Source organism: Staurois parvus, unplaced genomic scaffold (assembly GCF_062004578.1).
Source record: "Staurois parvus isolate SC_StPar_1 unplaced genomic scaffold, SC_StPar_1.0 ptg000461l, whole genome shotgun sequence".
Classification (NCBI taxonomy): Eukaryota; Metazoa; Chordata; class Amphibia; order Anura; family Ranidae; genus Staurois; species Staurois parvus.
In genome coordinates this window covers 490,635-505,217 of record NW_028318257.1, presented here as the reverse complement: position 1 = coordinate 505,217, position 14,583 = coordinate 490,635, and the positions used below count along the sequence as shown (strand labels likewise).

The 14,583-nt window shown below is 43.4% G+C and overlaps 1 protein-coding gene across 6 annotated transcripts in view; it reads right to left on the bottom strand.

The window, feature by feature from the left end:
• The window catches only part of SYNJ1 (synaptojanin 1), a 180,846-nt gene that overhangs the window by 145,664 nt on the left and 20,599 nt on the right, over nt 1–14,583 (bottom strand). For all 6 annotated transcript variants that reach the window (XM_089688925.1, XM_089688928.1, XM_089688929.1 and 3 more), the window contains exon 2: nt 10,698–10,845. In XM_089688925.1, the coding sequence (XP_089545051.1) occupies nt 10,698–10,818 (121 nt within the window). In that variant the 5' untranslated portion in view covers nt 10,819–10,845. The remainder of the gene's footprint in view (nt 1–10,697; nt 10,846–14,583) is intronic.

The following is a 14,583-nucleotide window of genomic DNA, read 5'->3' as shown; positions in this document are numbered from 1 at the left end:
AACTGTGTGAGTTTACGATCACTTCAAGATGATAAAGAAAGCTTGCACAGGTCTGCTCTGAGTTTCGGACACAAATCTACAGGTATTATAATTATATTTTTCAAACAGATAAGGAGCATATAAGATACAAGTGGAGGCTCTGGATCAGTCAGGAAAGGTAAAGGAGTTGTTTTTTTTGTTTAGTTTATGGGGCTTGTACATAACATGGAAACAGGACTTGTTTAGCCTTTTGATTTACATTAAATATGTTCATATCAAACATGACAGACAGTAGGAGCTCCGGGGCTCAGACATGTCACACAGCGATCTCTGGACTCCATCTCAGCTGACATATGTGGCCCCCCTGTGACCGCTGTGTATGAAGAGCGTGTCGCTATATAAACCTTACACAGGAAATATTATTGTAATGTCTCTCTGGAGTCCTCCCAGCTGCAGACACACTTACATTTGTGTGTATGTCTATTATTACTCAAATATACTGTGTATACTGCAAGGGTGGCATGATAATCCTGAAACGCTGCAACGCTCAGTGCCTGGGTTTTTCTTTTTTTTTTTCTCTTTTGAGTAGAAAAAAAAAAAAAAAAAAGTATGTCCTGAAAGATACAAATCCACTCAGAGCAGCTGATCGGTCCAGTTATAAACAGAGCAATAAGAATAAAAATATATTTACTAGTTTTAAATTTTTTTTTTTTTTTTACATTTCTTCAGTTGCTTACTGGTTTATGGCCCAGGCCAAAAATGATGTAAATTCATCCCAGGAATATGCATGTTTTTTTTTCCTTTTCATCTGGAGGGGACGAGGAGCTTTCTCAGCTAAGCACACCCACCTGCCTGAGTGCCTGAGCAAAAGGCCAGATGGGTTCCAGGAAGTGAATGCTAGATGAATAATCTGCCCTTACTCAAGATGGCCGTGGCTAGAAATGTTGGGATGGGGGGGGGGGGGGTTCAATATAACTCAACAAAATAAGCATGGAGGTTGTGTGTTTGCTTTTTAAATATTAAAAAATGAATTAAGATACAGTGTAGTTCCACTTTACCAAGATAACATCAGTCTTAAAATGCAGCATAGACTTCCTCAATCAAAATATTCGAAAGATCAGTTGTGGTCATCAGGACTGTTGCTCATAAAGGATAAAGTGTGATATACGGATAACATCATTTAAAAGAAAAAAAATAAAAATTACATTCAGGTAAAAATTAGGTGAAATTTGTGCTAAAATTTTTATAGAGGGACTTAAATATGGAACAACCAACATGTAAAATGGATTTCATTTTCAGATTTATTGTAGTGTGCTGTATTGGGTTATCCATTGATCAATGCAGAAGGTTTAGAGTTAAAGGGTAACTCACCTTCCATGAAAAAAATACAGTAAATAGAAAAAAAAAAAATTCTATATATTATATACAATTGCTACACAATCCTTTTAAGCCCATACACACAGGCCAAATGTCTGGCAGCATCGGCCGGTTGAAAAGGATATAAGTATAGAATATACGGTAGCCGATTTAACAGAAGTCGGCCATTCAGATGGCTTCCGTTGAAGGGGCGTGTCCAAAAAAGGTCTGCTGATCGGCTCTCGATCAGCACTCTCATCCAATGGGAGCGCTGACTGCAGTGTTCTGGCGGGGGGAGGGGGCATCCCCCTGTTAGAACACAATAGTATAGAAGGGGAGATCGCTGTACTAACATCAGATCGTTAGTACAGCAGCTCCTCCTGAGTGCCTGAGAGCCTGCTGGGTTGAACAAAAAAAAAAAAAAAACTAGTATTCTGTACCAGGCTTTAGAAGTAATTTTTGACATGTGCTCTATGGGTGTTGGTGGTGTAATAATTGGACTGGGATCCTAGATCTACTTTTTTTTTTTTTTATACCAAGCAATCTTTATAGACAATATATGGCTGGTGTCTCAAATCCAATAACTAAATGGAAATGTGTTGCTAGTGACGCCATATCTATTTGTTGAACTCCATTGGGTTGTAGGATGTTGATATTTGAGTAGTCCTCTGCAAGTGCTGCTAATTTTGAGCCCCTTCCCACGGGCCCGGCAGGCGCATGTCATTGGACACACTGGGGTTTATTTACTAAAGCTGGAGAGTCCAAAATCAGACTCCCTTCTGCATAGAAACCAATCAGCTTCCAGGTTTCATTGCCAAAGCTTCATTGAACAAGCTGAGGTTAGAAGCTGATTGGTTTCTATGCAGAAGGGAGTCTGATTTTGGACTCTCCAGCTTTAGTAAATAAACCCCACATTGTCGCATATGTGAACACAAGGAATATCCCATATGAGGCCTCGAGGAATTTAGTTGCTGTTCGGTAGAAGTACCATTCTTAAGGATGGAAGTTCAAGACATATCATTAATCCAGTGATGGTTTCTGTGAAACATACAGCGCTTATTGACCTTCTTTTGGGGGTCAAAAGTATTCGGTAAGGGGTGTTGGTGGAGGACCCTTTCCCATTTCCCCTTTGATGTCTCCTTTTGGACACACATTGGATTTATGTTGTTGTTTCAACACTGGACTTTTATATTGTATATGCTGAACTTTTTGTATTTTGGTTATTCTTGATATATCCTTAGTGCTGCATTTTTCAATTTGTATAGTTTTTGTATTTTTAACCTGTAATACTGTGCTAGCTGCTAGTGTGAATTCTAAATTCGGATTTATTCTTAATCTCAAGCGCGATTTTATGTTTTCTGGTTTTTGTGTTATTTTTTTCTGTAAATGATGTATTCAGTGTAATCACACTTTAACTTGAAGACCACAACTGCCCTTCTAAAGAATTACCAGCCAACAAAGGAAATGAAACCCTTCCGAATCTTGTGATTGTGTAACCCCATGCTGCAGTCAGGCTGAGACTTCCCTTTTACGAGCAGAATGCATACAGTAGCTACACAGAAATGTTAACTAAAAGCATTCCTAAACCAAAGCACAGGAAGGTAATAAAATGCAGCTTAGCAGTCCTTGGATGTGTTTTTTATTCTCTTGTCCCAGTACATAACTAGCGCACATAAAAAATTCCTGTTGATATTTTTAAAAATCCAATGAGCATGTTACTTCCTGTGCACTTCTATCATTAGGCATTCCCAGTGCACTCTACAGACTACAGAACACCTCCCCCTAGGTTATAGTGATGTGGAGAGGGAGAGGTGTTTTGTAGTACTCTCCTCCACATCCAAGGACTGGAAACTACAATATATTATGTTTGTTTTAACCTTCAGTTTATATCAGCTAAATACATTCAAGGTGCATAAAAAAGGTGTTCAATTCAATATCTTAGGCCCCATGTACACGGGACGTTTATGAACGATGGAAACTGACTGCTGGAAAACGTAGGTTTAAAAAAAAAGTCTGTTTAGCTGCGTTTGCATAATGCGTTTTGAAGCGGTTTTTAAAGATAAGCACAGGAGAACCTCCCAAATGCCCAGATTGCACTGAAAAGTGGTAAATTATTAACTATTTCAGACTGTTACAGAGAAATACAGAGAGTAGAAGCAGAGACAGCAGTATGTGTTGAGATAATTAGGTGTTAGTTGCTCATTAACATTTCTTATGTTTCCAAGGGTGGGAAAGGTGTCTGGTGGAGAGAGTCATTAAGGCCACCTGGCAGGGGGTCTGCATGAGGAATTTTAGGTGTGAATGGTCATTAACATATCTTTTGCTTCCAAGGGTGGGAGAGGTCTTAGGCGTGAATTGGTCATGTAACAAGCTTGGTAGGAACATCCTGTGTTCAGTGTTTTGTCCATTTAAGTACCTTGAAAACGCTTTGCATGAATTTTTCATGATGAAAAAAGGCTCTGGAAGGCATCGGGAACTGGAAGAGTTAAAAAAAAATTTGCAAACGCTTATAAATGTGATTTGCCGCGTTTAGCGTTTGAAGCGCTGATAAAATCGACTGCTGAACGCAAGTTTTCTGCGTTAAAACCCCCCCCCACTAAACTAAAATGCCTGTAAACGAAGATGTGTACATGGACACATAGGAAAACAGGGTGAGTTCAGGGGCTGCTGAAAAAAACCGCTGAACAGCTCCTAAACGTGAGTTTATCAGCTGCAGTGTACATGAGCCCTTAAATCTAGTTTACACTTGCAGTTGAGTGAAAGGCAATTGAGCCATGTTTTTACTTCCCCACCAAGCTGCAAAGGCACCCACATGAGAGGTATACACATGCCTTGGCCCCAGTGCCCCTATTGCACTCAGAAGGCAGTACTGGCCGGCAAACGTGACCCAATTAAGTGAATGGGGCTGTGTGCATGTTTTTAGGATTTAAAATAGGCGGTAAGGAGGCGATATAATGCATCCCCACTGCATATCAAACACACTCAAACACTATTCACTGCAGATCGCTCTTCAGAGGGCTCCCGCGAATTTAAAAAAGCCCTTACAGTTAATTTTCTTTTACAAATTTTTGAGGGTCTCAAACAGAAATATAACATACAGCGCTAGATCTCAGTACAAAATCATTTTCTTTCTAAAGCAGCCACAGCCCAAGCACCTGCCAGCAGCAGCAAAGTGGGACCTTTCCTCTCTGTGAGGAAGCAGTAATCTCTCTGCAGAGGTTCGACATGCCCCCTACTCAGTCAGAGCCAGATCTCTTCAATCTGTAGGGAGCATGAGCTCTTTGGCTCCAAATTAGCAGGTAGTGTATCGGGCCACTGCAGAGAGACCACCGCTTCCGCACAGAAAGCAAGGGTCCCAGTTTTCAGCTGCTGGAAGGGAACAGGCTTCCTTCCTGAGGCTGTGGCCGTTTTAAAAATAAAATGAACTTTAAAGACCTTGAACAGCTTTTGTCCTGATGCACCCACAATGTACAGTCAGGTCCATAAATATTGGGACATCGACACAATTCTAACATTTTTGGCTCTATACACCACCACAATGGATTTGAAATGAAACGAACAAGATGTGCTTTAACTGCAGACTGTCAGCTTTAATTTGAGGGTATTTACATCCAAATCAGGTGAACGGTGTAGGAATTACAACAGTTTGCATATGTGCCTCCCACTTATTAAGGGACCAAAAGTAATGGGACAATTGGCTTCTCAGCTGTTCCATGGCCAGGTGTATGTTATTCCCTCATTATCCCAATTACAATGGGCAGATAAAAGGTCCAGAGTTCATTTCAAGTGTGCTATTTGCATTTGGAATCTGTTGCTGTCAACTCTCAAGATGAGATCCAAAGAGCTGTCACTATCAGTGAAGCAAGCCATCATTAGGCTGAAAAAACAAAACAAACCCATCAGAGAGATAGCAAAAACATTAGGCGTGGCCAAAACAACAGTTTGGAACATTCTTAAAAAGAACGAACGCACCGGTGAGCTCAGCAACACCAAAAGACCCGGAAGACCACGGAAAACAACTGTGGTGGATGACTGAAGAATTCTTTCCCTGGTGAAGAAAACACCCTTCACAACAGTTGGCCAGATCAAGAACACTCTCCAGGAGGTAGGTGTATGTGTGTCAAAGTCAACAATCAAGAGAAGACTTCACCAGAGTGAATACAGAGGGTTCACCACAAGATGGAAACCATTGGTGAGCCTCAAAAACAGGAAGACCAGATTAGAGTTTGCCAAACGACATCTAAAAAAGCCTTCACAGTTCTGGAACAACATCCTATGGACAGATGAGACCAAGATCAACTTGTACCAGAGTGATGGGAAGAGAAGAGTATGGAGAAGGAAAGGAACTGCTCATGATCCTAAGCATACCACCTCATCAGTGAAGCATGGTGGTGGTAGTGTCATGGCGTGGGCATGTATGGCTGCCAATGGAACTGGTTCTCTTGTATTTATTGATGATGTGACTGCTGACAAAAGCAGCAGGATGAATTCTGAAGTGTTTTGGGCAATATTATCTGCTCATATTCAACCAAATGCTTCAGAACTCATTGGACGCCGCTTCACAGTGCAGATGGACAATGACCCAAAGCAGACTGCAAAAGCAACCAAAGAGTTTTTTAAGGGAAAGAAGTGGAATGTTATGCAATGGCCAAGTCAATCACCTGACCTGAATCCGATTGAGCATGCATTTCACTTGCTGAAGACAAAACTGAAGGGAAAATGCCCCAAGAACAAGCAGGAACTGAAGACAGTTGCAGCAGAGGCCTGGCAGAGCATCACCAGGGATGAAACCTAGTGTCTGGTGATGTCTATGCGTTCCAGACTTCAGGCTGTAATTGACTGCAAAGGATTTGCAACCAAGTATTAAAAAGTGAAAGTTTGATTTATGATTAATATTCTGTCCCATTACTTTTGGTTCCTTAATAAGTGGGAGGCACATATGCAAACTGTTGCAATTCCTACACCGTTCACCTGATTTTTATGTAAATACACTCAAATTAAAGCTGACAGTCTGCAGTTAAAGCGCATCTTGTTCATATCATTTCAAATCCATTGTGGTGGTGTATAGAGCCAAAAATGTTAGAATTGTGTCGATGTCCCAATATTTATGGACCTGACTGTATTTAGTAGATTGAAGCTGAAGGTTCAATTAGTGTTTAAGTTTGTGATAAAGGATAGGAGACTAATACCCCGGGCACAAGGATGCGAATTGGCATGCGATTTGCATGTCATGCGACTGAAAAATCGCAGCCTATTGTCCACAATTAGAGCGGTCATATCAGTGCGGTTCTGACTTGGTCAGAGCCACACCCGTTTCTACAGTAGTACATGCACTAATTTTGGTGCGATTTACATAGACATCTGATACAGATGTCTTGCAAATCGCACATGAAATCAGCATGTCACCCTACTTTGAAATCATGCGACTTCACTGTAAGTCACACGATTTCAAAGTAGTGTTTGATGTGACCGGGGTGTAAGGCCACCCCTACAGTGCTGCACATAGCCAAATCAATGTCAGCATTACCAGAGATCATTAACTAGCAGTAAAAAACAAACAAACAATCAAGGTTAGGCACTGTACGGGTAGCCTGCCCACACACACCGTGACGTCTGCAGCTTTAGCCTAGGCTAATCTGATATATTAGTGTAGTCTGGGTTTCAGGTCTACTAGGAGAAAGCTTAGAAAGAGATTAACCACTTGCCTACCTGGCACTTTAATCCCCTTCCCGTCCAGGCCAATTTTCAGCTTTCAGCGCTGTTGCACTTTAAATGACTATTGTGTGGTCATGCAACACTGTACCCATATGAAATTTTCTTTTTTTTTTTTAGACTTTTTATGGTGGTATTTAATCACCGCTGGGGTTTTTATTTTTTGCTAAACAAAACGAAAAAAGACCGAACATTTTGAAAAAATTTGTTTTTAGTTTTCTTCGTTTCTGTAATAAAATTTTGTAAACAGGTAATTTTTCTCCTTCACTGATGTGCGTTGATGAGGCTGCACTGATGGACACCAATAGGCTGCACTGATGGACACTTCTGAGACTACAATGATGTCCCCTTGTGGCTGCACTGATCTCCTCTGGATGTGGGACTGCCCTTGCCGATTACCGGCTCTCCTCGTTCCTCATGCTGTGACAGCGTAAAGGAAAGTGCAGTCGATAACCGGCAAATGTATTTACATTGTGATCAGATGTGACACTGTACACAGTTGATCACATGGTAAAAGAGCGCTGTGATTGGCCCTTTACCATGTTATGTGATCAGCTGTGTCCAAAGCAGGGGCGGACTGACAACTCAGCCCCCGGGCAATAGGCGATCATGGGGCCCGTGTCCTTGCCCAAACTCAAAAAAGCCTATGAAAAAAGGTACCAGGGGCATCTCATGGGGCCCCCTACTGACCCCGGGCCCTCGGGCAGTGCCCGAGTTTCCAAATGGTCAGTCCGCCCCTGGTCCAAAGGACACAGTGATCGCAGAGCTCACCGGATGCGCACCCCAGGGGGCATGCGGGAAGCAAGGTTCTGCAGGATGTCATATGACACCCTCTCAGAACTAGACAACCGCACTGTAGCCATCATTCGGCTGTGAGTGCCGACATTTTATACATTTAACCACTTAACACATTATGGAAAAGGAAGACTTATAATAAAGAACTTTGTCGGTGTAAACTATAAATATGGCACAATACAAACAGACTAAAGCCGAACTCCAGCCTTCCCTTGTAGAGGCTTCTCTCCTGGACTTAAATGACTTATTCTGATGTCACTGCACACTGTGAGCTTCCCACAGTGTGCATTATAATCTCCAGGAAGACAGAGCCCACCTCATTTACTGGCTGGAGGACATCCAGCATCATCTAACTCTTTCTATATAAAAACCCCACAGCAAAGCCTTGTCCTGGGAATGATATATCTGCCAGTGCCTAATCCTACATTGGGGAGATGCATCCAAGAACAATGCACTACAACAAAAATCACCAGAAAGGATATAGCACCCCGCAGGCTATCAATGGCAGTATTTATTCTGTACGTAAAAAATATATATTGGAATCATATCAAGACAATCATATCAATGCATGTACCCAAACTCAGTCCACCCATCCACCCTTCCCCCTCGCCTCCAACTGATCCCCCCTATCCCACTCCCCCCAGGGAACCCGGGGCCGCCACCACCCACTCCAACCTATATTATTCCCCTGGTCCCCCTATCTGAGGAAAGCTGGACAATGTCCCCCAAAGAGTCCCTGTGTAGCAGTGCCGAAACCGGATGGTAAAAGTCTATGGAGATATGAATACCCGGCTAAAGTCCGCAGTAGTGCAATGTAGTCCCAATATGAATAACGCCGGGTGTGACCCACTTGGGGGAGGAAAGAGCGAAGGGACAACCACAATGCCCCACTTGAGGTGGATCAATATTCCAATAGTGTGCACAGCCACTCAATATCTATAATATGCCGCTGCTACCTGCAGACCACAGTAATTCCTCAGAGACCATCCAGGTTACCCCGACAGGTGCCGACAGGTCCACCCTACGGAGGTTGCTGCTTGACCCATACACAGCCTGCATGACGCAGGTAGGTGCCTCCTAGAACAGGAGATCATCCTTCGCTCTGTAGCCGGAGTTCACAGTGTCCATGCATGGGTGTGTAGTAAGGTCCATAGATCTCACCAGGGCGGCACATATCCAGACTGGACATGGAGGCTGGCGTCTCCCAGGGGGACCTCTCAGGAAAGAACGACGTGATCCCTTCTGCCTACATGTTTAGCTCCTCCCACTGCCCGGGGCTTCTTCAGGGCGTATTATAGGGAGGAGTGGGTGGTGGTGGCCCTGGGTGCCTGTGCATGGGGTGGGGTCCAGCCAGGGGGTGTGGGGTAGGAGGGATCGGTTGGAGGTGGGGGGTGGACTGGGTTGGGTACATGCATTGATATGATTGATTGTCTTGATATGGTTCCAATATATACTTTTTACATCCAGAATAAATACTGCCATTGATAGCCTGCGAGGGGCTATATCATCTAGCTCTTTCCTCACCAGTCTGACTGTTCCTGGCCCTCCTCTTTCATTCATTAGATTTCAATTCTTTCATTCATGGAGGTCACCTAGTGCAGTCTGCATGCAAATGAAGAGCCGCTCACTGCTCCAGACTGACATCCACCCATCAAGGCATTTTGAGATTTGTATAACTCTTCCAAAGATCCAGCCCACTGCTTACATTGATGCGGAGGACTCTTCAGAGGAGTACTGAGGCAGGGTGCTTTGAAGCTATGTACAGAACCCTTATGGCCCCTCTACCCAGCCATGGTCTGCCTGCATCGCATGGAGAAACACAGAGACCCAGTGATGATATCACTGGATCTAAAATAAGGTATGTAATAAAAACAGAAAGATTTTATTTATAAAATGTCATTAGGAAAGAAGGAAACAGAGAATGCAAAATATACATAGATTAAAAATCAAGATTGAAAGCATAGCCAAAAACACACACACACACACACACCACGCACACACAAATATATGTATTCTATAAGTTTCCATTCTCAATTGTTTCATCCTGCTTCTTTTAAACAATTCTAAAAATGTATTTTTGGGAACTAAATTTAAAAAGTTTTAGAAATCCCAGCTGCAGTAATTTCCTTTATGCTTGTGTCTTCAATTCACAATGCACTTTCAACAGCATTCCCTTTATAGCAACCCATTCAGATGCACTGAGAGCAGAGAATAACTGATGACCAGTGATGAGCCCGAGTGAAAGAGCACATTCCTGGCATCCCTTTAGAGAAGCATGTTCCTACCTGCTGGCCACTGTATGGCACAGACTTTAGTTGAGCTGTGCCGATCAGTTGCTTGTATCCAGAAGTAGGTCTGAGAGAAAGTAATCAAGTAACTGATAAACTGAGCAGCTAAAGTCAACAATGTATTTACCATGAGGCAAACAAGGCGTTGCCTTGGATGGCAATACTGTGTAAATACACTACTGGCTAAAGTCTACACCATCCATTGGCTAGCTTCCTTCCAGAAACATGCATGTCTAAAGGGTGCATGGGGATGTTCTTTCACTTGGGATCAGACATAACAGCATTACGACGACTAGAGGCTCTGGAAAGAACCTTGGGACATATCGTTTTGCAAAAAACAGCCAGAAGTACTCAAACAGCAGTTGCAGCTACAGCGATGGACTGAGGATATGCACACATTTTCTAAGTAAGAAAAATATTTCAACAATAAAAATACAGTTTTGAGTCACTGATTAATACTCTTTATTAATACTTAATGTAATGAACGTGACTTTGCTAGCAAGATATTAAAGGAGTACTAAAAAGGCAATCCAGATGACTACATAGTATATAAAATGATAAACTTACAGAGGACTGCCACTGCGCCGGACTCAAACATTAGACACTCCTCCTTGTACCGCGCCTCTACCATGAGACTGAACGGTGGATCCAGTTTATGGAAGATCCGATATCCTTTACTAAACGCCATGTTTCTTGTGGGACCAGATAGAAAGCCCTGGAACACAGAATGACAGATTCAATTATTTGAGTACGAGGCATCATGTCACAGAAAGGTGTCTGGGTTCCTTGGTACACTTTTCAGATCCGAATTATAAAATAGGTCAAAACCTGCATCAGCTATTATCAAATGCAAGAATAGTTTGCAAAAACTGAAAAACTGACATTTATAAATCCTAGAAAGATTAGCAATACTAGATTTGTTTAGTTCAGAAGATAATTAGCAATTTTAGCATTTTCACCTACTTAAAGCACAGACACCCAATATACATGCCAAGTTTTTATAAATTGGTAAAGAACTATAGCAAGAGGAAAAACTATATTTACAGCCTTCAAAATTCTCATGTATGCATGTTCCACAAAGTTTTACAAACAGGACGAATTCAGGAAAAAAAAAAAAATATATTCTCAACCCAAAAGGTAGTGCATCATTCATTTTAAAGTGGTTGTAAACCCGTACATATACCCAGCAAAGTAACTGGCCTCAGGTGATACAGAGATGAAACAAATGCTCCTAAAATTGCGCACGCTCGTGGAATGGCGTGAAACTGCGGTACTTAAAAATCTCCATGGGTGATGCTTTAAAAATGTCTACAGGTTAGCAGTGTAAAGTTACAGAGGAGGTCTAGTGCGAGAATTATTGCTCTTGTTCTGACGTTCGTGGCGATACCTCACGTGTGTGGTTTGAACACCACTTACATATGTGGGCACGACCTACGTATGCGCTCACCACTACGTACGAGGACAGGGGGACTTTAAACTTTTTTTTAAAAAATGTAGTTAATGGTTTTGTTTGTTTTGTTTGCACTGTTCCTTTAAAAAAAAAGTTACACTTTTATTCTTATCGCAAGAAATGTATGCATCCCTTGTGATAGAAATAGTTAGTGACAGGTTCTCTTTACGGAGAGATATGGAGGCAATAAGACCCCATATCTCTCCTCTGCAATGTAAAGCATTGGATCAAAAAAAACAAAACAAAGACAAAAAAAAATAAAGCATTGATCTAGTGCGGAAAAAAATGTCTGGAACCAGAAGGGACATCGCTCCGCTCCTCAAAGGGCATAGAGATGAGTGGAGGCCATCATTCCTTCACTCATCTCTATGCCCAGCGCCGGGATCATTTGATGGTTTCTCAGGTAAGGCTGAGAACTGCCGAGTAGCGGGGTCGAGGGGTGGGGGTTTTTCAGCACCTGTTTCGGTGCTTTTTTTTTTCGTTTGGACAAAATGCTTCGGCCACTGAAATTTCAGTGCATCCCTAGTTTAAAGCAGTAATAAACCCAAAACCAAAAATGTAATACACTGCTCAAAACTGTTAAAGTAAAACATTTTAATCAGAGTATATAATTAAGTCAATGAAACTCCTGAGATATTGATCTGGTCAGTTAAGTAACAGAGGGGGTTGTTAATCAGTTTCAGCTGCTTTGGTGTTAATGAAATTAACAACAGGTGCACTAGATGGGCAACAATGAGACGACCCCCAAAACAGGATTAGTTTCACAGGTGGTGGTCACTGAAATTTTTTTCCTACTCATCTTTTCTGACTGTTTTTCACTAGTTTTGCATTTTGCTATGGTCAGTGTGACTACTTGTAGCATGAGGCGATACCTGGACCCTACAAAGGTTGCACAGGCAGTCCAACTCCTCCAGGATGGCATATCAAAACGTGCCATTGCCAGAAGGTTTGCTGTGTCTCCCAGCACAGTCTCAAGAGCATGGAGGAGATTCCAGGAGACAGGCAGTTACTCTAGGAGAGCTGGACAGGGCCACAAAAAGGTCCTTAACCCATCAGCAGGACCGGTATCTGCTCCTTTGGGCAAGGAGGAACAAGATGAGCACTGCCAGAGCCCTACAAAATGGCCTGAGGGTCCGATGTCTAGTGGGCCCTATGCTCACTGCCCGGCACCATAGAGGTTGATTGGCATTTGCCATTGAACACCAGAATTGGCAGGTCCACCACTGGCGCCCTGTGCTTTTCACAGATGAGAGCACATGTGACAGACGTGAAAGGGTCTGGAGAAGTTGTGGGGAACGTTGTGCTGCCTGTAACATTGTTCAGCATGACCTTTTTGGTGGTGGGTCTGTGATGGTCTGGGGAGGCATATCCATGGAGGGACACACAGAACTCTACAGGCTAGACAATGGCACCCTGACTGTCATTAGGTATCGGGATGAAATTCTTGGACCCATTGTCAGAGCCTACACTGGTGCAGTGGGACCTGGGTTCCTCCTGGTGCACGACAATGCCCGGCCTCATGTGGTGAGAGTATGCAGGCAGTTCCTGGAGGATGAAGGATTTGATGCCATTGAATGGCCCCCACGCTCGCCTGACCTAAATCCAATAGAACACATCTGGGATATCATGTTTCGGTCCATCCGACGTCACCACGTTGCACCTCAGACTGTCCAGGAGCTCAGTGGATGCCCTGGTCCAGATCTGGGAGGAAATACCCCAGAACACCATCCGTCATCTCATTAGGAGTCTCCCCCGACGTTGTCAGGCATGTATACAAGCACGTGGGGGCCATACAAACTACTGAGAACCATTTTGAGCTGCTGCAATGAAACCAGCAAAATGGACTAGTCTGCTGCATCATTTTTTCCACTTTGATTTTCAGGGTGCCTTTGTTTTCAGTCCTCTGTAGATTGTAATTTTTCATGTAATGATGGGGCATCCTTACGTTCCTAACACATTACCCAGTCCATAGGATATAGATTATATAGTATAGATATCCAGCATTCTATTTTTCCCCATTGAGATATGGTGTGCTTTCAAAGTGTTCCTTAAATTGTTTTGTGTATATTGCAACTTACCAATCATCATATGTGGTGACTGCATTAGTTTTCTTTTCTTAGGCTTTTTCCCCCTTTTTTACCCCCTGGCTTTTTAGTGCAGGCAGAAGGCAGAGATGAAGCATCCAGCCCCGCCACAAGCAGCCTGTAAAAGTCTATGAGAAGCTCGAAGCTGGTAGCGTTCGGTGTGCTATCCAGCCACAGCAGATTGCTGCCGGTGGGGCTAGACAATTCCGCCAACATATAAAAGCCAAACCTCATGTGCAGGAGCTAAATCCCTAGTATGCAAGAGGCCCAAGACCTACCCTGGCATCTGACTTCTGTGGTAGGAAACACGAAAGCAGTATTAAACCCAAAACACGCAGTAGTAAGTTGCAAGTCTAAGATTGTAGGCCCCTTGAGGGTTAGGGACTGATGCAGTGGTGTATTTAGGTTTCGGCTGCCCTAGGCAACACGAAAATAAGCTCCCCCCCACGGAGAGACCCTGGCATCGACCAACATCCCCCTCCCCCACAAAGAGCCTGACATTGACCAACCACACCCCAGCCCACCTACCTGAGAAAGCCTTCCACTACCACCACCCCCCCATACACTGGCAATTACCCCCGACCCTGCGAGAGAGAAAACACTCAGCTTCACAGCTTACCCCTGAAACGAGTCAGGCTCTGCATACACCATCAAGCAGCCCTCAGCCTCTCTCAGATTGCACCTGGTCCCCATGCTGAGTCTGTCCCTTCTTCCATCCCTTCCTTTCGGGGGCGGTGCTGCCCCCCTGAACGATGCTGCTGCCCCCCTGAACGATGCTGCTGCCCCCCTGAACGATGCTGCTGCCCCCCTGAAAAATGTCGCCCTAGGCAAATGCCTTATGGTAAATACACCCCTGGACTGATGTGAATGTATAAAATATATATGTAAAAGCGCTGCGTAAATTGACAGCGCTATATAA